Source organism: Plectropomus leopardus, chromosome 11 (assembly GCF_026936395.1).
Source record: "Plectropomus leopardus strain MGB_pleo_1.0 chromosome 11, ASM2693639v1, whole genome shotgun sequence".
Classification (NCBI taxonomy): Eukaryota; Metazoa; Chordata; class Actinopteri; order Perciformes; family Serranidae; genus Plectropomus; species Plectropomus leopardus.
In genome coordinates, this window is record NC_142186.1 from 36,368,861 (window position 1) to 36,393,223 (window position 24,363).

General features: G+C 41.1%; 2 protein-coding genes across 3 annotated transcripts in view; one reads left to right on the forward strand and one right to left on the reverse strand.

The window, feature by feature from the left end:
* The window catches only part of dcst1 (DC-STAMP domain containing 1), a 16,605-nt gene extending 905 nt beyond the window's left edge, over nucleotides 1-15,700 (reverse strand). Inside the window, exons 1-17 of one of the 2 annotated variants that reach the window (XM_088084767.1) lie at nucleotides 15,454-15,700; nucleotides 11,964-12,332; nucleotides 10,407-11,135; nucleotides 9,407-9,532; nucleotides 8,625-8,699; nucleotides 8,403-8,531; nucleotides 8,069-8,208; nucleotides 7,388-7,562; nucleotides 7,114-7,257; nucleotides 6,369-6,490; nucleotides 6,124-6,281; nucleotides 5,943-6,042; nucleotides 5,745-5,840; nucleotides 4,980-5,106; nucleotides 4,360-4,476; nucleotides 2,910-3,052; nucleotides 1-1,314 (exon numbers count right to left, since the gene is read on the reverse strand). The exon at nucleotides 1-1,314 is cut by the window's left edge and continues 905 nt beyond it. In XM_088084767.1, coding sequence (XP_087940893.1) covers nucleotides 1,228-1,314; nucleotides 2,910-3,052; nucleotides 4,360-4,476; nucleotides 4,980-5,106; nucleotides 5,745-5,840; nucleotides 5,943-6,042; nucleotides 6,124-6,281; nucleotides 6,369-6,490; nucleotides 7,114-7,257; nucleotides 7,388-7,562; nucleotides 8,069-8,208; nucleotides 8,403-8,531; nucleotides 8,625-8,699; nucleotides 9,407-9,532; nucleotides 10,407-10,449 — 1,782 coding nt within the window. In that variant the 5' untranslated portion in view covers nucleotides 10,450-11,135; nucleotides 11,964-12,332; nucleotides 15,454-15,700 and the 3' untranslated portion in view covers nucleotides 1-1,227. Of the gene's footprint in view, nucleotides 1,315-2,909; nucleotides 3,053-4,359; nucleotides 4,477-4,979; nucleotides 5,107-5,744; nucleotides 5,841-5,942; nucleotides 6,043-6,123; nucleotides 6,282-6,368; nucleotides 6,491-7,113; nucleotides 7,258-7,387; nucleotides 7,563-8,068; nucleotides 8,209-8,402; nucleotides 8,532-8,624; nucleotides 8,700-9,406; nucleotides 9,554-10,406; nucleotides 11,136-11,963; nucleotides 12,333-15,453 lie in introns of both variants that reach the window. The other variant, XM_088084766.1, reaches the window with a different exon arrangement.
* On the forward strand, nucleotides 11,175-23,312 carry dcst2 (DC-STAMP domain containing 2). The gene is made up of 14 exons (XM_088084768.1): nucleotides 11,175-11,278; nucleotides 12,063-12,319; nucleotides 13,077-13,247; nucleotides 13,337-13,438; nucleotides 13,949-14,143; nucleotides 14,403-14,468; nucleotides 14,545-14,758; nucleotides 15,046-15,203; nucleotides 15,443-15,607; nucleotides 15,680-15,847; nucleotides 16,171-16,271; nucleotides 18,900-19,054; nucleotides 20,019-20,143; nucleotides 23,215-23,312. Exons 1-14 carry the CDS (start codon nucleotides 11,178-11,180, stop codon nucleotides 23,310-23,312), a joined length of 2,076 nt encoding a protein of 691 aa, XP_087940894.1. The 5' UTR covers nucleotides 11,175-11,177.
* The last annotated feature ends 1,051 nt before the right edge of the window (nucleotides 23,313-24,363 follow it).

Here is a 24,363-nt window from a genome sequence, read left to right on the forward strand (position 1 = left end):
ATCTGAATCAGACTTATCATTTACTGCAGTAAAAGTACATAAATATTAATAACCAAATGCACCTATAGTATCACAAGTGACAGTACTCATAATGCAAAATGTCCAATTTTATAATAATTATTTTACTCTGTCTGAGAGTCCTAAGACTTTTTTCTTTGCAGAGACTGTATATACATATATATATACATATATATATAAGGATCAGTCTGCGTCAGATATCAGATGTTTAGACGTCTCACTCTGAGCAAAGTCTTGGACACAATTCATCAAAAAATATAAAATTAGTTTGAGGCTGCAGGTGGACAGCCGAACGGTGCGTTCAGGAGGGTTACAGGTCAGTGAGGTCACAGAGACCCTGATGACATCATCATGCTGATGTGAACTGATCCTGCATCAGTTTGTGGATTAAAATAAAAGTGAATGAAGCGAGCGCCGCACGTGCTGCTGAGGATCAGCTGGTTACATAACTCATCTGTTCATATCTAATCTGATCATGTGATCACACACACACATACACACACACACACACACAGAGTTACTGCTGCACAGTTTTCAGAAGTACACAAAGTTCAGTCGTTAGTTGAATAATTTAAATCTTCTGTGTTGCATTTTAACTGTAAATTATCTTCACACTTCCTGTTTTACTGCAAGAAAACATTTTAGTTTTTTAGTTTCCTTTTTTCAACATAAAAGTTTAAATCAAAACTTAAACGTGTTGAATAGCTGAGTGACCAGCAGCACTCAGCTGTCCTCAGAGCTTTTCTGTTTCACCTCCCGCACAAGTTTTTTCATGAGTTTTAGGAGTCAAACCTCATGTTTGACTCGTGCACGCGCACCACAATATACGTGCACGAGCATGCACCGATGTGACTGACACTGGTGCTGCTGGTTTCTCACACACCGTCGATCTACAGGCGGAGGCGATGTTTCAATAAATGCAGCAGCGTGCAGACAAAGGCAGAGAAGAAGAATGTGAGCACGTCCAAAAAAAGGTCGTATGATGAAGAAAATACGCTTCACTTCTCAATAACGAACACGACTCAGCTCTTCTTCTACTTTATGCTCATTTTAAAAGGTTCATCCGACCTTCGTCTTCTTCGTCTTTACAGTCAGTGAGTGGCAGGTGGGACTTCCTGTCCAGGTTTAGGACGTCTTCCTGGTCAGACACCTCCACCTCCTCCTCCTCCTCCTCCTCCTCCTCCTCCTCCTCCTCCTCCTCCTCGTTTCTCAGCTGACGATGCGTTTTCTTTGCGAAGAAGATATCCGTCTCTGAATCTGCAGGTTGTAGAGAAACAAGATGCGCCTCTTCTCCCTCTGACAGACAGACAGGACAGTCAGTGTGTGTGTGTGTGTGTGTGTGTGTGTGTGTGTGTGTGTGTGTGTGTGAGACACTGACATGGCATTCATCCTCTGCAGAAAAAAAAGAATATCCAAATGCCTAAATTAAAAACCAAATACCTGATCAGTTAACAAACACCTGAATAGTCGGGTCCAGCTCTACATTTGATAGGACGATGCAAATAAACACAGTTTCACTTCGTGTGTTCGAAAGAAGCTGTAGTACCTGATGTTTCACACGCAGAGATTATAGCTATAACTAGTTTCCAGCTGCGGTCCTTCATTAAGATTTTGGTAAAAACAAAGAAAAAAAAGGATGAGATATCAAAGTTACACACATTCGATAACAGCTAAAGTAAAAATAAGACAAAAAGCTGAATATTTACATTAAGATACATAGAAGCACAACATACAGTTACAGTAAAAGACAAATATCAATGTTAGCTACAGTTAAAACACCCAACAATAAGACAGATCACATCTCTGATTTTGCTTTTTTTATTTTTGACATAAACAGATGTTTTCTTTTCACTGAAAGTAAACGAGTATTTAATCGTCCTCATGCTTTTCATCTTTTTAAGTCAAACGCTGATCTGTGCGTCTGTTTGTATCACGGCTGCTAAACATGAGCTCTCACATCGGTGTTTCTGTAAAGAGTTTGAATTTTAAAATGTTTAATGGGTCGTTTTTATCAGAGAAAACTCAACGTCTCTCTCTCTCTCTCTCTGTGAATGTCTCTCGACCACAGTTCAGCCTGTCAGCTGTTATAATGCTCTTACAATAATCTGCTCTCAGATCAGATTTACAGCAGCTCACAGGGTTTAAACACGGTGTGTGTGTGTGTGTGTGTGTTAACGAGATTTGAGCGGTTTGCTTCTTCATCACTTCGGCAGAGGAAGTGACGTCATTGTTTACTATGAAACTACAAATACTATGAGTATTACTGTATCTAATCCAACTACCAACCGCACACAGAGAGCAGCACACTCTCACCTGTCAGCTGAAATTAATCAGCACTTAATCAATAAATTAACCCCTCCAAACCTGGATGGACATCAGATTTTCTTGTGCTGCATTCAGACGCCTTTTACAAGTATGAAAATCCCTTAAAACCTGAACAAAAAGGTTTTTAATTTAAATTTAAATTTTAATCCAAAACATGGGAAAAAACAAAGAGCAAATAAATAAAAATTGGTAGAAGGTGACAATAAAAAAAATACCCTAAAAAATAATGTTTAAAAAAAGGAGAGAAAAAAGGGAAATAAAAGAAAATTATCCCCCAAAAAAGGGAAAAAATATCCATGAATGATATTTATGATTATTAGGAGTCTATACTCAAATTATGTTACAGAATTCATCATATCTTTTAAGTTTGAAGTCTTTTGGTCATTGTAGATATTTTAGGCCTTTTTTCTTTCTTTTTTTTTTTTTTTTTACCATTTTTTGTGCAAATTTTCAAGTATTTTTCTTAAAAATCTAAAAAAAAAAAAAGATTTAAAAAAGGTCCTAAAGGTTCAGTGATGTGATGACAGTGTGTGTGTGTGTGCGTGTGTGTGTGTGTGTGTGTGTACCTGTGGGTGGTAGAAAGCAGCGATGACTCGGCGGAGGCGGTTGGTGTAAACCTGAAGGCAGCTGAAGAGCGCCACCAACAGGACACAACACACACAGCTGATGTACACACCTGCAGAGAGGGAGGAGGGGGGAGACACACACACTGAGGGGGGACAGAGAGAGAGAGAGAGAGAGAGAGAGAGAGATTATTATCGCTTTATATTTGTGTGTATTAGTATTATATTATCTTGTTAACCCTTTGAAACCTGAGGTGACGTCACTTTTCTTTTGCTGCCTTTCACACGTATTAAAACCTTGTAAGCAAACTGACACAATTTCTTTCAAAAACTTGGGCAAAAAGGCAATCAGCAACTTGATGAGAAATGTCCCACAAAATTTAAGAAATTAATGTATTTAGAAAAGTAATTTAAAATTTTGAAGATTGTCTCTGGAAAAAAGAGAAAAACTACATTTACTATTATTGTAATTACATATTTAGAATTATGTTACAAAAGTATTATAACTTTAAAGGATTTTTTCCTTTTTTTAAACTTTCTTTTTCCTTTTTTTAAAAACTAATTTTAAGGTCATTTCTTTGTACTTTTTACTAATTTCTTGTAAATTTTTGGGTCATTTCTTCTTTCTTTGCTCTTCGCCTTATTCCCATGTTTTTGAAAGAAAACAAGTCACTTTGCTCAGGTTTTAAAAGGTTAAACTGCAATTTTTCTTTGGAGTTTATGAGTAAACTGAGACAATAAGAGAGAAAGACAGGAAGTAAACAGTGAGACTGTCACCCTCTGCTGGTTCAGTTTAATGTAAAATATGGCCAAAAGTAAACGGACAGCTGATTCTGTCAGTTCTGTTCTGTGAGTGTTGGAGAGTGACGAAGCCACCAGCCGATCTGGGTTACAGGATCTCAGATTTGTCTTTGCAGGGATTAAAGGACCAGGACTCCCTGAAAAACATCTTGTATCAAATAGGACGTTCTGGATCGACATCGGTTTTTTATGTACTGCGTTCACATGTATTTCGCAGGCATTTTAAATTTTCTAAAATCTGGGAAAATTCATTAGATTTCTTCTGAAAACATGCGAAAAGGCAACTAAACAACTTAAAAAGAAATGCTGTTAAAAATTATTATAACTTATCTTTAACTTAACTTTATTTAGAATTATGTTATGTAATGTTAATTATTATGTTCAGGTCATTTTAATGTTTGTGTTTTGTTTTGGTTTTTTTCTCTATTTCTTTGCTAATTTTTAAATAATCTTAAATAAAAAATCTTTTTGTAAGTTATTTCTTATTTCTTGCTACTTTTGGGGTCATTTCTTGTCAAGTTGCTCATTGCCTTTTTTCCATTTTTTGAAAGTAATCAAGCCAAGTTGCTCAGGTTTCAAAGGGTTAATTCAGTAAGTTGGAGGATGAGGTCAGCATCACTCAGAGTGAATCAGTAAACAGTTTTTGACCTACCCTGGTTGTCGGTGTGAATGCTGAAGCTGGACGAACTGTTGAAGGCCGAAACGGTCTTCCTCAGCAGGCGGGCCATCATGGAGGCTCCGCCCACACTGATGTCCACATCGTGACGACCTGCAGAGAGGACTCAGTTACCCAGAAACCCTCCGACCAAACAGAATTTTTGCATTATTTTCCCTATATTGTTTATACAGCAGTTTTTGAGAAACACAAATATATGAATCAGCATAAATTTAAAAACGTGTACAGAAATATGTACGTGGGTCTGACACTGCACACAGAACCTTTGCTGTTACACTTTTAACTGATAAACTCTGACCAGAAAAATCACAACGAAAAACATTTAGATTTGGAGATAGATTTGTGTGTGTGTGTGTGTGTGTGTGTGTGTGTGTGTGTGTTTTCACCACACTCTGTATATGTGTCTTCATTGTAAGGAAAATCCTTAAGTAGTAGTAGTACTATTAGTAGTAAACCTTCTGAATGACCTTTTCCCCCCCGAGTGACCACTGAAAGGATATTCTGCGGCCTATTGGTGTTAGTAAATAACATAAGCTCAGACTTATCAGCGTTGTAAGTGCGTGTGTGTGTGTATGTGTGTGTGTGTGTGTGTTTACTGGTCAGGTTGAACTGGGTGAAGGTGTGTCTGCTGATAACGTCCAATACGTGGAACAGAGAGAAGTCGACGGTCATCAGGACGACTGACAGCAAAAAGACCGACAGCACCTGAAACACACCCGAGGTCTGTCACACACACACACACACACACACACACACAGAGGTTAAAATCGGTCAGACGGCTGTAGGTGTTCATTAAAAACTTATCAAATTGATTAAAACACTCAACTTTCCATGTTAATGTTTAAATCTTGGAACATGATAGCATTAATAAAAAGTGCAATATTTCAAAAGTAGCATAAAATGGAAAAATTAAGCCTGAAATTCGGCATGTCAGCCCTCGCCGTCTTCAGTCTTCAGCCGTTAGTGTTTGGCTTTTATAATACTGTTTCTCTGTGAGAAATCCTTCTTGCCTCTGATTTTGCCTCATTTGTCGGCACATTTTGTAAACTAAGGTGATAAATGAAGCTGTTTTTTTCTTGCTTTTGCTCTTTGACGTCTTTAAGTGTTTGAATGCAATTTTAATATTTTCTTAATGTATTGTATTTCATGAATTTCTGTGCCACTGTAAAGCACTTATTATCTGCTGTTTTTTTCTGTAAAGCACTTTGTAACCCTGTTAAAAAAAGTGCTATACTTTTTGTTACAGTTATTTTTGAGTAAATGATCAATGCCTGACAGACTGACAGTGTTTTAACAGTTAAAAGTTAAGGTCAGATATAAAAGATCAGTATCATTAACATCAATATTATTGATGAACGCACCACTTCTTGGAGCTCTATGGGATGGATCTTTGGACTCCAGGGGTCGATGAAGTTCTTCTTCTCTGATTTTTCCAGAGGCAGCAGGCAGCGTTTCCCCTAAACGCATTAGACGAAATAAGAGAACAAATAGAGATTATTGGGAGATACTGGAGGTAAATTAAAATTTCTATCCTGTCGCTCAGATGATGATGTTTTTACCGCTTGCTTCCTGCGGGAGTCAATCTGTCTGAAGTAGGTGGTGATGTAGACGTTGTCGAATCGAACGTCCCTCCTGTACTGTCTGAGGTAACCAAATGCCCTGAGGAGGAGGAGGAGGAGGAGGAGGAGGTGTTTGTTGCTTCAGCAGAGAGAAAAAGCGATGTCATGTTTCAGATCTTACTGGGTGAAGATGGTGATGAAGGTGAAGGAGAGCAGCAGCTGCAGGACGTTCAGCAGCTGCTCCATGTTCGCCTTCAGTGTCTGGAAGGATCCTCGAACAGCTTCAGTGAACTCCTGATCCAGCACAGCTCCACCCAGCACCTCCTGCTGCTGCGCCTCCTGCAGGAGGTCAGAGGTCATATAGGTAAGGCTTCATTTAACCGATAGAGTTTTTGTTCTGAGTGTTGTTGACGGAGAGACAGTGACCTGCAGGACGACTTCGGTGCTGAACTCTCGGGACAGCAGGTCCACTGAAACGTTCAGCTGATCAAACAGCTGACCGAAGTTTCCCTCCACGGGGATCTGCTCTCTGCACCACGGCGTCATCACTGACACAGACGAAAAAAAGAAGCAGAAGAAAACGCAGAAAAGAAAAATTATATAAAAAAGCATGCAGCATCATTTTCAACCAGAGTTCATTCAGAGATATAGAACGGCGTATCGTCTGCATGTTGTCTGATACTCGTGTTTGAAGCCTCCTGCAGACTGTGAGATTTTCATAAGTTTAGTGCGGCTTCACTGTGTGATATGGATCTAATCAACTCTAAAAGGAGAATTTGCCAACTGTTATGTAGATGTCCAATCAGTGTTTATGGTAAATGTATTCTGCAGAAGTACATTTACCATAAATTCTTCCTGCATCCAGCGCCATATGATGTGACAAGGGTACATCATCAGTAATAATAATAATAATAATACATTTTATTTTGAATGCACTTTATATTTGGAACAAATCTCAACAAGATAAAAGCATTAGCATAAAAACAGATAAAAACAACCTAAATAAAAGCATATTTAAAGTAATAAAAAATAAAAGCCAGAAGAGCAACCAGCATGAAGTCACTTAAAAGTCATAATTTCAACTAAAAAGGAATATTTTGAGCCCTTTTTAAGCAGTAGCAATAGACGTTTTGACATCTGCATGTGTACATGTGACTGTACGACCTTTCACCTCTCAGGATGTCACAAACAAAGTGGAACTTCATGGAGACGCAGAGGAGGTGGTTGATGACGGGGACAGGGATCGCCTCCAAACACTCCTCCCACTTCTTGCCGAACCAATCAACACAACGCTGCACGCCCTCGTCCACCACACCTGCAACACACACACACACACACACACACACACACACACACACACACACACACACACACAGTGTTGTTAAATGTAACATCCCCATGGTGTCAGATGTGTCTTGTGTATAATAAAGACAACGTCCTCTCACCATCACACTGCATCATGGTCTTGGAGGTGAACTGCTCCTGTGTGCTGTTGCCGGTGGCGACTGTTTGTTTTGGTTTGAATTTGTCGTATCCGTACTGAAGGACGACCTCGTCTCTGATGTTCTGAAACTTCCTGCTGACGCTCCGAGCCTCCAACTGAAACTCTGCTTCATCATCCTGATCAAGGAACACGAGACGGATCAATGACCTCGGATTATTATTATCTGAATTTATCGATCTGTCATATATTGTCTTTAAGGAGAGTGTTGACACACTCTGCCTCTCTCCTGCTGCTGTGGGATTTTTTCCACTTACTCCTGTTACTGTTACAGTGTGTGTGTGTGTGTGTGTGTGTGTGTGTGTGTGTATATAAGGGATTTTTATTTTTATGAGGTACTTTGTGTTACAGTTTCGCTTTTATAAAAAGTGTTTTACAAATAAAGACTGATCGATTGATCCGATACAAAATACACACCAATGTAACATACCCGCGGTCTGCAGAAACATAAAATACCAGCTGTTGTTTTTTCTGGTGATTTGGCTGAAATACCTGCAGAACTCTGACGTTCCCATCAGCCTCAGGTGTGAGATGATGTTTGCATGAATCTGAAAGTGTCAGTGTGTCTGAGTCCAGCTTCATAAAGCAGCCGTTCGCTGTGAGTGTGGACGAGACGTCCTCTCACCATGAGCTCCTGTGTGATGAGCAGAAACGGTCTGATGGCGTCTCTCCACAGTAACTTGCTGTGATGAACCTGCAGATCCAGATTACAGCTCAGAGACAGAGCAGCTGTCTCCACGTTACGCTGGATGTTAAAAACTGGACCTGAAATACATAAAACAGACACATTTTAATATCATTGCCATTAAACTGCCTAAGATTACAGCACAGTTTAATACAGTACATCAGTTATCAATTATCTGTGATTAAATGAGAAAACTACGTGAAGAAAATACACCAGTGTTTTATATCATATGAGGCTGAAGCAATCACGAGTTTCTGTGTTTGGTGAAGTTTACCTCTGTAGAGCACCGACAGGCTGAACAGCATCACGTATGTTCGACCGCGGGAGCCGAGCATGCTGGGAAACATCAGGAGGACCGAACACCTGGAGGAGGAGGACAAAGCTCCACCCACCGTACACACAGCTGGAGCAGATGTGAGCCAACATGTTTATTTCAGACAGCTGTTTCATTACTTTAGATTAAAAAAAAACTGATGTGAGAGTTTCATCACCTCACCGATAAAGAAAATGGCTGCTGTCAGCTTCAGGTCAAAGGTCAGCGGGAGGCTGTGAGAGACTCCCATGAAGAGAACTGAGGGACAGGACAGGAAGTACATGAAGGGTTAATAACAAATCACTTGTTGCTGCAGCTCAGTGGACAGAATAAGCAGCTGTGTAGACCGTGTTTAATTTAAGCAATCATTCCATCAATACACTGAATCTGAAAAAGGTGAAATAAAAACAAGAAATCCATTTTATAATTTAATTATAATAATCTCTGTGATCGAATAAATCATTAAAAAATATTATAATCAAAAATGCATTTAAAAATAAAGATTTTAAGAATAATAAATATGAGATAATAAGAAGTTTTAATATGATTAAAAATAAGTTAAACATTTAATAATCATAAAAACAAAATAAAATTTGAAAAAAAATTGAATACCAAAAATTAAATAATATTACAATAAAAGTAAAATAAATTTTAAAATACATTTTTTGGAATAACAAATACTAGAAACTTGAACTTTTTATTATACTTAAAAATACACTGAACATTTAGGAATTATGAAATAAAATAAACTGAATAATTATCATAATTACAAATGTGCTTTGAAACAATAATTCAATTTTTAAAAAATTAATTACATATTTAAAAAATTGGATGGCGAACAAATTTTAAGAGGAAAATGAAATCAGCCAGTTAAAGAGGAACTCAGAGACATCAACACATGTCTCCAGGTTCTCACTCATCATTTATATTTATCCATGTCTCTATCCTGAGACAGTGGACATTACCTGCACCGCTCACCGCTCCAAAGAGCGCCCTGAAGACCAGGTGAGACACCTGAGACTCTCCTGATTGGCTGAAGAAGAATCGATGGACGGCAGGAGGCAGGACGGTCAAACTGAACCTCTCCACAGCTGCAGGACAGACAGAATCAGCTGGAGGACAGACAGAATCAGCTGGAGGACAGACAGAATCAGCTGGAGGACAGACACAAGCAGCTGCATGACAGACACAAGCAGCTGGACAGACAGACACAAACAGCTGCAGGACAGACACAAACAGCTGCAGGACAGACACAAGCAGCTGCAGGACAGACACAAGAAGCTGCAGGACAGACACAAACAGCTGGAGGACAGACACAAACAGCTGCAGGACAGACACAAACAGCTGCAGGACAGACACAAGCAGCTGCAGGACAGACACAAGAAGCTGCAGGACAGACACAAACAGCTGGAGGACAGACACAAACAGCTGCAGGACAGACACAAACAGCTGCAGGACAGACACAAACAGCTGCAGGACAGACACAAGCAGCTGGGCAGACAGACACAAACAGCTGGAGGACAGACACAAGCAGCTGGAGGACAGACACAAACAGCTGCAGGACAGACACAAGAAGCTGCAGGACAGACACAAGCAGCTGGGCAGACATACACAAACAGCTGGAGGACAGACACAAGCAGCTGGAGGACAGACACAAACAGCTGCAGGACAGACACAAGAAGCTGCAGGACAGACACAAGCAGCTGCAGGACAGACACAAACAGCTGCAGGACAGACACAAACAGCTGGACAGACAGACACAAACAGCTGCAGGACAGACACAAACAGCTGCAGGACAGACACAAACAGCTGGACAGACAGACACAAACAGCTGGACAGACAGACACAAACAGCTGGACAGACAGACACAAAGCAGGCGACTAAACTGCGATGGTTAGCTTAGAGAGCTCTCCTCACATCATTCGTCCAAAAACAGTTTGAGAAGCTGATGAACTCTGAACTCACAGCTGTGAGGAGCTGAAGGTCTCTGCAGCTCACTGAGAGACATGATTCATCCAACCTGTCCTCAGGACACACTGCAGGACACACCGCAGGACACACCGCAGGACACACCGCAGGACACACCGCAGGACACACCGAAGGACACACCGCAGGACACACCGCAGGACACACCGCAGGACACACCGCAGGACACACTGCTGCTGCTGTTTGGGTTGCTCAGGTTGTCAGTTGCTCAGGTTGTCAGTTGGTCAGATTGTCAGATTGTCAGTTGCTCAGGTTGTCAGTTGCTCAGGTTGTCAGTTGCTCAAGTTGTCAGTTGCTCAGGTTGTCAGTTGCTCAGGTTGTCAGTTGCTCAGGTTGTCAGTTGCTCAGGTTGTCAGTTGCTCAGGTTGTCAGTTGCTCAGGTTGTCAGTTGCTCAGGTTGTCAGTTGCTCAGGTTGTCAGTTGGTCAGATTGTCAGTTGCTCAGGTTGTCAGTTGCTCAGGTTGTCAGATTGTCAGTTGGTCAGGTTGTCAGTTGGTCAGGTTGTCAGTTGCTCAGATTGTCAGTTGGTCAGGTTGTCAGTTGCTCAGGTTGTCAGTTGGTCAGGTTGTCAGTTGCTCAGGTTGTCAGTTGCTCAGGTTGTCAGTTGCTCAGGTTGTCAGTTGCTCAGATTGTCAGTTGCTCAGGTTGTCAGTTGCTCAGGTTGTCAGTTGCTCAGATTTCCAGAAGCCTCTCAGAGTGACATCAGGTCTGTTTGGTTTCCAGGAGACAGAGGTGAGACAGAAACACAAGATGGAGAGTGAAAAGAGGAAAAGACACCTGATGAAACGTGACATCACAGTCCAGGTGGAGAGGGGCGGAGTCAGACGGGTTGTCAGAGGAGTCCTGCACAGGTGAGTTTACACAGGTGAGAAATACTGCAGCTGTCAGCTAGCGGGGAGCTGAAGGCTAACGGGCTCTGTCTCAATCTGCAGTGATTCATTCGTTCATTCTCACATAAAAACAAGTTTACAGGTAGCCATTCACGTTTAAAGGGACAGTTCGCCCAAAAATCATGTATGAAGCCTCGCACAGTAACAACGAGAGCTCGCAGTCTCTGCACGCGAGTGTTTACGTGCTGCCTGGAAGCTTCCCGACACACAGAGAGAGACTTTAGCGGCCAGCAGGAAGCAGCAAGTCCGATTTAAACGTGTGTGTGGAGGCTGCAGGTAACATGTAAACACCGGCGTGCAGATACAGCGAGCTTTTGTTTGATTTTAAACATTTGTGAAAGCATCTGAACATAGTAAAAGAAAACTGATGTCAGTCCAGGTTTTACAGAGTTAGCAAAAGAAATGAGATTAGAATTACTATTAAAAGAAAGTACTTCTTCACAAATCACAGACTTTGGTTAAGTGTTAATGACGGTAACGAAAAAGGTGTTTGTATATTTGAAGTAGACCTACAGTGCTTGAATCTATAGCAAATTATCAGATTTCAGATGCTCTTATGTTTTGTTCGTATAAATCTTAAATAGAAAAAAACTACAGCAGTTACATAAATGAAGTACAGTACAAGTAGAAGGAAATACTGAAGTACCTCAGATTTCTCCTTCAGTGCAGTAAGCTGTAAGTTAGACCTGAGACTAAAGACTGCCTGGTTTCTAGCCTCGGTGATGACGCCATGTTTCCTCCTCAGGTCAGCGAGGCGCTCTGACGCCAGGTGGAGGAAGGTCAAAGGTCATCTGTTGGAGGGTGGGCGGAGCTTGGTGGCGTTCGTTTTGGGGCTGCTGCTGGCGTCTCTGTACGGACTCACAGCTCTCTTCCTGCAGAAACAGCCTCTGTGGTTGTGCGTCTACACCACGCTGACCGTGGCCGTCCTCGCCGCCTTTGGTATGGGACTGTCCGCCGGCGTCCGCGCCGACGTCTCCGTGCTGCTGCCTTCACTGTGCTCAGGTCAGTTCATCACCTGTGAAAAGTTATTCATTATATTTACTCCAGTACTTCAGTGCTGTATAATTGTTTAATTCATCCAAAAAAGGAAATAATAAGGACAAATCTATTGTGTTCAAAGTATTTTAACTTTTAATTACCTGTGTCACACTAAAAAGACACGCTATCCTTTTTTTTTTTTTTTTTTTTTTTTATTTTTTATTAAAAACAAGCTGACTATCTGGAAAATGTAATCTGCTTGAGTTTATAGAATTGTATTTTGGGTATTTACCTGTCTCACACTTTAAAGGAACTTTAACATTTTTTGTATTAATATTAAAAACAAGCTGACTGTCTCTTTAAACAGTAAAAATTCATTCAAACTACCTGACCTCATAGAATTGTATTATAGTTAATTATCATACTTTATCACAACTTTATTTTTTTTGTATAAATTTTAAAAACAAGATGACCGTCTTTTTAAACTGTAAAAATTCAAACTACTTGTATTTTAGGAAATGACCCGTGTCACACTTAAGACATTTTATCCTGTTTTTTTTATGATTATATTATTTGAATTTACCTCGTTTTATTTTTCTAATTGATGATATTTCTTGCTTGCTTTTTTGTATTGTATTAAAGTTATCTAATCTGCAGATGATTATTTTAACTTTTGTATGCATTAAATTTTATTTGGGGCGGCTCCCAAATTAAGGCGGGGCTTTGGATGGAGGCGTGGCTGTGCTCAGCCTATCACAGTAACGCTCCTCTCGTGTTTCAGCTCACGGCAGGAAGTTCCTCCTCTTCCTGTTCATGTCGGTGCTGCTGACCGGCCCTCTCACCAACACGTTAGAAAACACAGAGCGAGCCGCCGCCAGTCTGCTGTGTGGAGCCGAGCTGGCGGCCAATCAAACACAGGAACTGATGCAGAGAGCAGCCACGCCCCTTTTCTGTAAGACCCGCCCACCTCCACCCTCATAACAACGTAGTGAAAATACAGTTAGTAACAGTAGTTTTAAACGTGTCTTTGTGTGTTTGCAGCCGTGTTGGGCAGAATCAGAGAGATCAGCAGTAACGCTCACGCTGTAGCGGGAAGAGTTCAGGACTTCATCGACACTCTGACTGACAGCGTCCGCCATGTTGGTGAGATGTTTATAAAGTGTTTTGTAGTTAAACAAAAATGAGATGAATCACAAAATACATAAAGAGAAATTTTAGAGGTTCCTGAAAAGGATTTGCTGCCCTCGTGGAGGTTTCAGAAGTTTTAAGGGGTTTTTGAAAAGGTTTTTGTTTAAGTTTGATGAGGTTCAAGGAGACTTTAAGGATGTTAGGGAGTCTCTCTCACTAAAAAGATTATTGTCTCTAACCCTCCGAAACCTGAGAGAATCGGCTGATTTATTTCAAAAACACAGGAAGAAGTTATGAGCTCCAAGAAAATTATCTAAAATTTACAAAGAGGAAAAAGTTTTTTTAAAACATACATACATAGATAAAAAAAAAAAGTTAACAATAATTAAAATATTAATATTATAAAGATAATTGTCTCTATTTTTTAAAATTATTTTTAACTTCTAAAAATTTCTTAGTCCCTCCCTCTCTCTCTCTCTCTCTCTGACATAATACAGCCATAACCTCTGACCTCTGACCCTGCAGCGCGCACTCTGAGGAACGTCCTCCACTTCCTGGTGGACATCAGTGACGTGTGCAACGCCAAACTTGGTTCTCCGTACAGGAAGTGCCGGGCGGTGTTCGCTGAAGCTCGAGCCGACTGCTCAGACCTGCTGGGAGAGTTCAACTTCCTGTGTGATATCGTGGACAGCTTCCTGCCACTCTGTGGCCTCGCCCGCGGTGCGTATTATGTCGATGATGTCATAGTGATGTCACCAGAATATAAAGCCTTAAATCTGACTCTCTTCCTGTTGGTTCGAGTGAGGTATCAGATATCAAGTCTGCAGCTGGATCCTGTTCATGGACATTTTTTACTACATTTATAGATCAAAAATCATAAAAATAATCGACTGACTTTTCAATAATTACAACTATTTTTGGTTTCAGTTCAGATATTCATCTCTAAGATTGATTTAGTAAAAGTGCACGTCTGTTTTAGCTGCCGAGCTTTTCTGCGTCATCCCCGCCTACATCGCCAACCATCTGAAGAAACGTCTGGCAGCTCGTAAGTTCGTTTATTAAATTCCGTTTTTAACTTTATTGACTTTGTTAACTTTAATCCCGTCGCTGTCCTCCTTCAGCCACTGTCGCAGCGTTTGAGCGAATGAAGCGGGAGTTTGACTTCAACATCTCTGCCTCGGTGACCTTTGACCTGGACACCAACATCAGCCGCTCTCTGCAGCAGGTGTCTCACGACATCATGGACGAATTTTCATCTGAACTGCAGGTGTTTCAGAAGCTGAGTGAACCTCTGGTCTACGGCGGCCTCGTCCTGCTCGCATGCTCCTTCCTGAGGTCAGGACTCACACTTCAGTGTACTTCATTCACACGCTTCAGTTTACTTCATCCAAATACTTCAGTTTACTTCATCTACTCGCTTCAGTTTACTTCATCCAAATACTTCAGTTTACTTCATCTACTCGCTTCAGTTTACTTCATCCAAATACTTCAGTTTACTTCATCTACTCGCTTCAGTTTGCTTCATGTACACGCATCAGTTTATTTCAGTTTACTTAACTGAACTGAACAATGTATAAAGACTACAGTTGTCATTATATTTGTGTGTGTGTGTGTGTGCGCAGGGCAGTGTGGTACAGACGCAGATTTCTCCGTGAGCTCGATTTTGATAACATCTACATCACCGCTCAGTTCGAAGAGCTCGACCAACAGATGACCTCAGGGGGCGGAGCCTCAGTCCTGCCAATCACACGCAGAGAGGCCAGGACCTACATCACACCACGTCAGTACACCTGTGGGTCTGTGTGTGTGTGTGTGTGTGTGTGTTTGTGTTTAAGTAATCATAATAGGAATATGATCGTCTCTGATTAACGTCAGCAGGTGACTGTGTCCTGATTGGCTGATGATGAATGATGTCATCACTTTTGCCTAAATGTGTGTTCAGTTCTGTTGCATGAAAAAAAAAGTCCTGTGACCTAAAGCTGAACAGAGCTGAAGTAAACTGAAGCATCTGTTGTGCAGTTTCATTTCACCTGACGTCCCGGGAGCGGCGGGCGGTGCTGGTGGGTGTGGCCTCGGTCCTCAGACACCTGGTGATGGGCGGCCTGCTGGTGGCGCTGGACTTCCTTGTGTTCTGGATGCTGGATCAGGTGCACCACCAGGTGAAGGGGGACATCGTGGCCAGAGGTGAGATAATACAAATATGACTGTGAGTGTCAGCCACAGCGTTGGTAACCATGGTGACATGTGCCCTATCAGCTCCGGTCACGGTGGCGGTGCAGGTGAACGGGTCGGGTTACGCCTCAGACATCTACAAAGACCTGGTGGCTTCGTTTGACGTCCTGCAGCGAGGAAACGTCACGGTGATCAGCAGGAAGTGTCTGATTGAGCCGTCCGAGCCGGACTACAACAAATGCTTCGTCCTGGGTGAGAAAACGTGATCGCTGTAATAAACAGACATGACGACTAAATATGGAAGAAGCACAAAGCAAAACATAAATAAACTGTTATTAAGATTTAGAATAAAGAAAAAGAAAAGATAAAGAAAAATAAGAAAGAAAGAATAAGAAAATAACTGAAAAAAATCAGATGATTCTCAAGACAAAAAGCAAAGTTAAATGGGCAGAAATGAAACAGTCACCTCCTCCTGCTGAGAGGCCTTTCAGCAAGGCATTTAACCTCCAGCAGCAGGTGTCTCCACTGGTTCCACTGGTGTTACTGGTGTTTACTGGTCCGGGTTTGTGTTGCAGGGTTCCTGCTGGGTCTGGCTCTGCTCGTCTCTCTGACCGGAGGGTTTGTGCAGCGCTGCAGACGACTCGTCTGTGCCTCCTATCATCCAGAGAGAGAGCTGGTAAACACACACACACACACACACACACACACACACACACACATGCACACACACATTATTGTACTTCTGTCTTTGTGAGGACTTCAATTAACCCTGTGAAACCTGAGCAAATTGGCTTGATTTCATTTAAAAACATGAAAATAAGGCAATGAGCAATTTATCAAGAAATGATTCAAAATAAGTGAGAAATTGATAAGAAGCTACAAAAAATTACCTAAGATTAGAATAAAAAGAAGGAAAAGAACAAAAACAGGAAATTATCAGAAAAAAAGTCTAAAATGAAAAATATAAATAATAACAATATTTTTTTCTGCAGCCTAATTTTAAATATGTAATCATAAATCTAGATTTCGTGATATTTTCTGCTACTTATTTGATAGTTTTTGAGGTCATTTGTTTGTCACCTTTCAATGACTGATTGCAGGATATTTCATACCACACTACTGATAACCTCTTTTTCCTGTTTCTGAAAGAAATCAAACTACTTTGCTCAGAGTTAAGGGTTAAATATGTGGAAGGCAGCTCGAGACAGCTGATGGTGATCCAGGTTTCAGAGGGGTGAAATAATGCATTACAAAATGCCCCTTATCCTATACCATCACAATGAAATGCCTAACCCCGACCCCCCGATTGTCCCACCAACATTACAACCAAGTGTTAACTCTCAAACAGGCATTTGAAGAAGTGAGAACCACCCACACTGTCCTCACTGTCCAACAATGTCCTCACTTTCCTACAATGTCCTCACTCTCCAACAATGTCCTCACTCTGGTCCTAAAATACATGTTTCAGTCCCCACAATGTGGAATGTGCAAGAACACACACACACACACAAGTTTTCTGGAGGGATTTTGGATGAAAGTCAGAAAAACAAAGACGATGTAATCTGATCCTTCAACTCTGACCTCATCACCCTGAAGATCAGGTGACATGCAGCAGGAGGAGAAGAAGCCCCCTGTAAGCCCCGCCCCCTCCTGTTCTCACTGTACAGGTGTGTTTTTTAGACAGACAGACAGACAGGCTGTTATCAGACCCTCGGAGAAGGAGCAGCGGTTTTGGGTGAAAGGTCACAGCGCAGAGAGGCATGTGAAGAATCTGCAGAATGAAGCAGGAGGCAGGTCTGAACGAGTCCCCCTGAGACCTGCAGAGTCTCAAAGACCCCGAAAACACACTCATAAACAGGCAGCACACGACACAGCAGAGACCACCGCTCTGCAGTCTCGGCAGCTCCCCAGAGACGCCTCACAGAGTCCTCAGAAACCACTTTCAAACATCAGGTCGCTCTATTAAAAAAATCAGAAATGTCTCAGCTCTTAAAGACTTTAGTGGTGTTTCAATCTGTTGCTAGGAAACATCTGTAGCATCGCCCAATCAGGAACAATCAGGATATGTACGCCAAATATGAGCGGAAACGACATTAGAGACGTCTCATGGTGGAGTAATGAATGCTGAGTTCTGGGGCCAGATCCAAAGATATTAAATATTTGGCTATGCAGGTATTTGTTAACTGGGTAGGTATTCAGTGTTCAACTTTATTTATTTTTTTTTTTTGCAGAGGACGAATGTCATTTCAGTGTTTGTGAACTTACGGCTGCACCTGTCACACACACAGTGACAGAAATGATCATCTTACCCAGCAGTTATTAACATTTCGTTAACATTTCGTTGTCGGTTTGAGCAGCACTGGAGCAAAAACACGTGAGCTCCCCTCAGCTCGGCCCGAGAGAATTTCAATTTCCTCCATAAAATGAGGACATTTATCTTTTCAGACGCACAACAAAATTTAGCAGACTAATTTAAAACAGATTAACTGTCAGAGCTTTGTGTAACTTTTCAAACTATAAAGTGTCACAATGTTCGTACATCGACTTAGTAAAAACTCCCCAAATAAAACCTATAATGGGAAAAAAAGGTAGAAACCTCAGGAAGAGCGACTGAGGAGGGATCCCTCTTCCAGGGCACACAGATGTCGTAAATAATTAAATTACAGTAGATGACAAAATAACATGAGTGTAGTCTTTCACTGAAGCAGAGCTTTTAAATAAAGTTTTAACGTGAACCGATGGGTTTGAGTCGCTGATTTTTGACCTTTACGTCCGTAACAGTAGCAGCAGGAGCAGTGATGGATCATAACTAAGTACATTAATTCAAATACTGTAGTTTATAAAATTTATGACAGGATAGTTAAGTATTTCTATTTTCTGCTACTTTATACTTCTACTTCACCACATCTAAACACTTTTTGCAATCTACATTTACCTGATTTGTTGTCCTTTAAAAACACAGAAACCTGCAGCGCAGCTGCATCACGAAGACGTTCAGTTAAAAAGCGCCGCGGGCTCAACACACAAAGCTGCTCTGTTCAGGCTTCAGCGTCAGTCCATCAGTCAGCAGTCGGTCTGCTGTTACGACATGTCAGTTTATCTCTGCATCATTCCTCACGCTCCATGTTAACACACACACGCACGCACACACACACACACACACACACACAGAGTCTGTGCTGCTCAGAGGCTCCTCGGCAGCATTCAGAGTCTGTAAGACGAGGAGATAAAAACCTGAATGTGTTGAGGAGAGAAAGTGAAATGTAAAACTGAAGAGGTGTGTTGTTGTTTGTGTGTTTGTCAGGAGAGGATCCGGTTCCTCCGGCAGCAGATCCTGGATCAGAGGAGGGAGGAGGGACGAGCCCTGAGGAGGTCTACAGCCAGGAGCCGAGCTGACCGAGGAGGAGGAGGAGGAGGAGGAGGAGGAGGAGGGAGTCGTCTTCAGACTCTCCTGCTGCGGTACAAACACAGAGTCACTCTGCAGTTTACCATCAACATACCAGCAGAGGAATCGAACCAGCAAACCGTGACTTTTTGATCTGTGATTTGTTACGTTAACCCTTTGAAACCTGGTTTGACATCACTTGAGTTGTGCAACATTATTTAACCCTTTGAACCCTTGGCAAACTGGTGAAAAAAGGCAGGGAGGGAATTTGGGGAAGTTGGGGAGGATTTTTCCAGAGATATATATTTGAAATTGTTTCTAAAGGATTATTAGGGTCATTATTTTTGGGTCATTTCCTTATTTTTGTGGGGTTTGTTTTTTTTTTGATTTTCAGATAATTTTCTTGTACTTTTTCTTAACATATTTTTATTGGTTTTTGAGAGCATACAAACTGCCACACAGCATAGCAGAAAGACAATAGTCAAATGAAATGAACATATACCCATATGTGCACATAAACACATATATAGACACACACACACACACACACACACACACACACACACAGAAACATTAAAAAGCAAACAAACATGCAGTTGCACAAAGTGAAGAAATAAAGGCCCGTTGTGATTGGCTACCAAAAGAAACAAGAAGATAGAAAAATATGACTTCGTTCATTTGGAGAAGGACCAGTTTCCGTGCTGATAAAGTTATAAATTTTGTTATTTTTGAGTTCCTGACAAATTCTTAATTTTCTTTCCTGCTACGACAAAAATAGCTGTCAGTGGATCTGTGTGAATCATCATTTTAAAAAATGACAGTGTTTTGATATTTAAATTTTCTTGTACCTTCTTTTGTTTTTTTTCTGTCATTTCCCTTTAAGTTGCTCATTGCATTCGTCCCATGTCTTTGCGCAGGTTTCAAAGGGTTAATGAAACACTTGACCCACAGTCTGATGTCAGAGCTTCGGTCCTCTCCGTCACTGACTGTGAAGTTTTTCTGGCACCTCAAGTTTAATGAAATCTGTGTGTGTCTCAGGTTACCTGGAGGTGTCCACCTGTCTCAGCTGCTGGGTCTGTCCTCAGTCAGCTGTCTGTCCTGTGGAGAGGTGGTGAGACAGGACGAGGACAACATGGTCTCCTGTGATCTCCCACAGTGTCCAGGTAGAGATCGTGCATCCGCAGAGGAAGAATACGTGTTTCTGAAAAAAAAGAAAAGATGTCACTGTCAAACATTTAAAATAGTATTTCAGATGTTTGACATTTAAAATAATATTTCAGATGTTTGACATTTAAAATAATATTTCAGATGTTTGACATTTAAAATAGTATTTCAGATGTTTGACAGTGACACTCGGCCGCTGTACGTCTCCGGTGCGTGAGCCTCATGGAAGCAGAGGTTTGGAGGTTTCTGTTACTTCACTAACTTCCGAGGTGCATGAGAATGAAGAAAGTCTTGAAGAGATCGAAGAGCTGCAGCAACAGTTTGTTTAAAGAACGACTTTATTAGAGCGACACGTTTCGGCTGATCAGGGTCATGTGATCTGATGGAGACCAAAGCTGTGGAGCTGTGGAGTAGACCCCCATTTTAACACGGGGGTCAGTGGGACCTGACTCTGTTTCGGAGTCGGTCTCAAGTGGACGTTAGAGGAACTGCAGTTTTTGGCTCTCAGGGTGCTGCCCCACCGTACGCCACTTCACGCGACCAGAAATCCGCTCCCGTTCACTGTGTTTTGGGAAGTGACTGATTTCCCGCACAAAGCACGGTGGGATGTCGGCGACGTGAGCTGAGCTGGCGGCACGACCAGACGCCGGGACAATTTCAAAAAATTAAACGTATCTCGCACAAAAACAGCCACTCAAACTACAGCACCAGTCACTTTCTGAAGAGCTCTGCATAAATCCAGGAAATAACTTCAGAGAAACTCTCTGTGTTAGAGAGCGGGCGGGACTGTGGATGGATACAAGCGACCAGCGGAGTAACGCGGAGTAACGCGGAGTAACGCGGCGTCACAATAATGTTTCATCATAAGAGGCTTCATCAATGTAGAAGCTGCTCACTAACTTAAATTTGCAAAGATGACGTATAAACGGTCTGAACGATCGGATGAGGAATAAAAGTTCAGTGAGTCATTTAAAGTCACTGAGGATCAGAGTCAGAGAGACTTTAACCCTTATTTAACACACAGGAATTCTTCTATTGTTGAAGAGTGTGTGTGTGTGTGTGTGTGTGTGTGTGTGTGTGTGTGCTGAGGGAGTGTCGCTGTTGACTCAGCTGAAGTCAGACAGATAACAGACTGTAACTGTAGCTGAGTGCTGACCTGAGGCCAGTTAACCCTTCAGTGTCCACAGCTGCGGTTACAGACAGACTGAGGGTGCGACAGAGAGACATCAAGTACTTCAGCACGATTTTGAGCTACCTGAACTCGATTATTTCGAGGTTCAAGGTTCGTTTTATTGTCATTCAGTCGATGTTGACGCATGAAAAGAACTGATCTAGTGACTCGGGTCCAGCAGCGTACGATAACGTGACAGTGTACTAAATAACTTTATAAATAAATCAAGAAAACTAGAAATGACTTCTGCTACGATCGGAGGCCGGCTGGAGGATCTCGTCTCCAGGAGAGAACCACAAACATTTTTTAAAGCCCTCCAGGACCCTCAAGGACCCTCCAGGACCCTGACTCAGCCCGTTCTCATTCCAAAGTCGTCAAATACTGCAAACGCAGAAGGATACGTAGAACGAAATATGTAGACGTGGAAGTCCACTGCAAAGCATCAAAATGAGACGACTTGGAATGAGAACATGTTGGTTTATCCGCAGTCGTAGGTCTTCCGGTTTCCCCTTTTTGAATGACGAATATTGTCGAGCGCTCGGCAGGTTTCCATTTACTCTCAAACTGTGCAAACTGAAATTGTGAATTGACGGGAAATAATGACGGCTAGTGCGGTGGCTGCAATAGAAATGAAGCTGCTGATGTTTTGAACATCCATCGCCATGGTTACTGGGATGTTATCACCAGAGAAGAAGTCACATGACATCATTCAGTGGAAACACAGTCATATCGTAATTGTGTTTTATCAACATTTTGAAAATATCACTTAAGCAGCAGTCTGGCTTTGTTGTTTTTAGTTCTTTGACGTCATTTTGGTGTTTGGGCCTCTGATGACAGACAGAAAGTTCAACATTTTTATGGTTTAATTTCTAAAATCTGTTTTTCCTTTAAGATTAATAATTACGTTTTGATCTGGAGCTTCTGTTTGTTCCAACTCACATTGTTTCCTCCCCCAAAAATGTCTAAACAGGCCGAAGAGACTGAAGATAAGACGCAAGTTATTGAAATTCAAAATCACACACTGTGACTTCACACATCTGTACAGACGTGTAAAATGAGTTTGATAATTCCTGTTTATCGTGACAATGCTTCTGTTGATGACTCTGTGACCGGACTTCAGATATCTGCTCTCACTGTTTGTAAACTGCTTTTTCTAAACACATTTAACCCTTTGAAACCGGACATATTGGCTTAATTTCTCTCAAAAGCATTGCAAGGTGACAGAGAGCAACTCCAGAGGAAATTATTCAAAAATTAGCAAAAAATTAGTTAAAAGTATACAAAAATTACCCTCAAAAAATTTCCCAAAACAAAACGAACTAACAAAAAAATGGCACAAAATGTAAAATAACAGTAATGAAGTAGCAAAATAAATATTTTTTTAAACAAGAAATCAAACAATTAAATGACCCCAAAACTGCTTAAAATCAAGAAATAAATAAGAATTCTGGAAAATAAAATGATTTCAAATATCTAATCATGATATGAATAAAGTCCTCTGGACCATTTTCCATAACTTTTTAAAATGTATTTTTATAAATTCACTGATTATGTGTAATGTGCGTTTGTTGATGATACTTATTAAATATACGTTGCCTTTTTTTACCAGGATTTTTGAAATAAATCAAACCAATGTGCTCAGCATCCAAAGGTTTCAGTGCTCCTGAATGCAGCACCAGAAAAGTGATGATTTCAAAGGGTTAACTGGTACTTCTGTTGTTTCTTACCTTTGATTTCCTGTTGACTCACTTTAAATGTCCAAATTATCACGTGAGTCTGAAGTGAAGCTGCAGTTCATTTTCCACTTCCTGTCCTCCGCGTGTTGTCCCAGCTCGCAGCTCTCTGAGTGTCTCAGTGTCTTTTTTTTCTTTTTTACGAGCTGCTGTTTTGTTTTTGCAGGCGTGTACTGTCGGCCATGTTTCCACAGTTTGGGAAACACGTGTGTCGTCTGCCCGCGACCTCTGACCTGCCAGGAAGACAGCGAGGACGAGCTGTGAGTGTAACAGTCCTCTGAGTGATTTTAAAGAAACAATGAAATAATTCTTTAACCCTTTGACATCTGAACCTTGATTTTTTTGAAAAATATGGGAAGAAGGCTGTAAGCAACTCAAGGAGAAAAGACCCCAAAATGAGTAAGAAATTAATGAAAAGTGAAAGAAAATTACCTGAAAATTAGTTTGAAAAAAAGAAATAAAGAAAGAAACAAAGAAAGAAAGAAAGAAAGAAAGAAAGAAAGAAAGGAAGAAACAAAAACATAAAAAAGTTTTAAAAAAACAAACAAAGCAATCATGACTCAGAAAAATGCACAAATAATTATAATTATTATATAACATAACTTTAAATATGTAATTATGATCATATTTTTTCCTAGTTTTTTCCTTTTTTTTAAAGTAATTAATACTTAATTTTCTAAATGTAGCGGGTTGTAGTAAAGAAACCTGCGTACACTTGCGAATTTTGGTGGCAGAGGGGTTTTATCAGACAGCAGATATAGTGAAACTTTACTTTTCAATAATGCTGTGGTTACGTGTGGTTAGTCAGGAAAAGATCATGTTTGGGCTGAAAGGACTCAGGTTTGGCGACAGAATCACATAAGGACAAACAGTGAGGGGTCGCTGAAAAAACGCCCACTTTTGATACCTAAAAATCTGCTGGAAAAAAGCTGCACTGAAGCACTAAATCGCGACTGGTTTTGCTGTATGTCGGTTTTTAACTTAGTCTGCAACTTGGCAGGTTTCTCACTGAGACGACACGAAATCCAACATCCCCTCCAGCTCCTGATGACGGAGTCAGCTCAGATTCTACGTTACTTTAGAAATGTTGATGACACGCATTAAATATAGAAATGTGATATATCGTGGTTTGCAGAAACGTATGCCAACATTTTCTTCTGGCGACTGGACTGTCACCTGACTTTTCTCCGTCAGAATTTTTCCGGCTGCTAGAAGTCGCCGCCTATCAATAAATATAAATACCGGTCGCAATTAGCAGCTTTTAGGTCGTGTTTTCGGGGAGGACGGTCTCATAAACACATAATTCATAAAACTG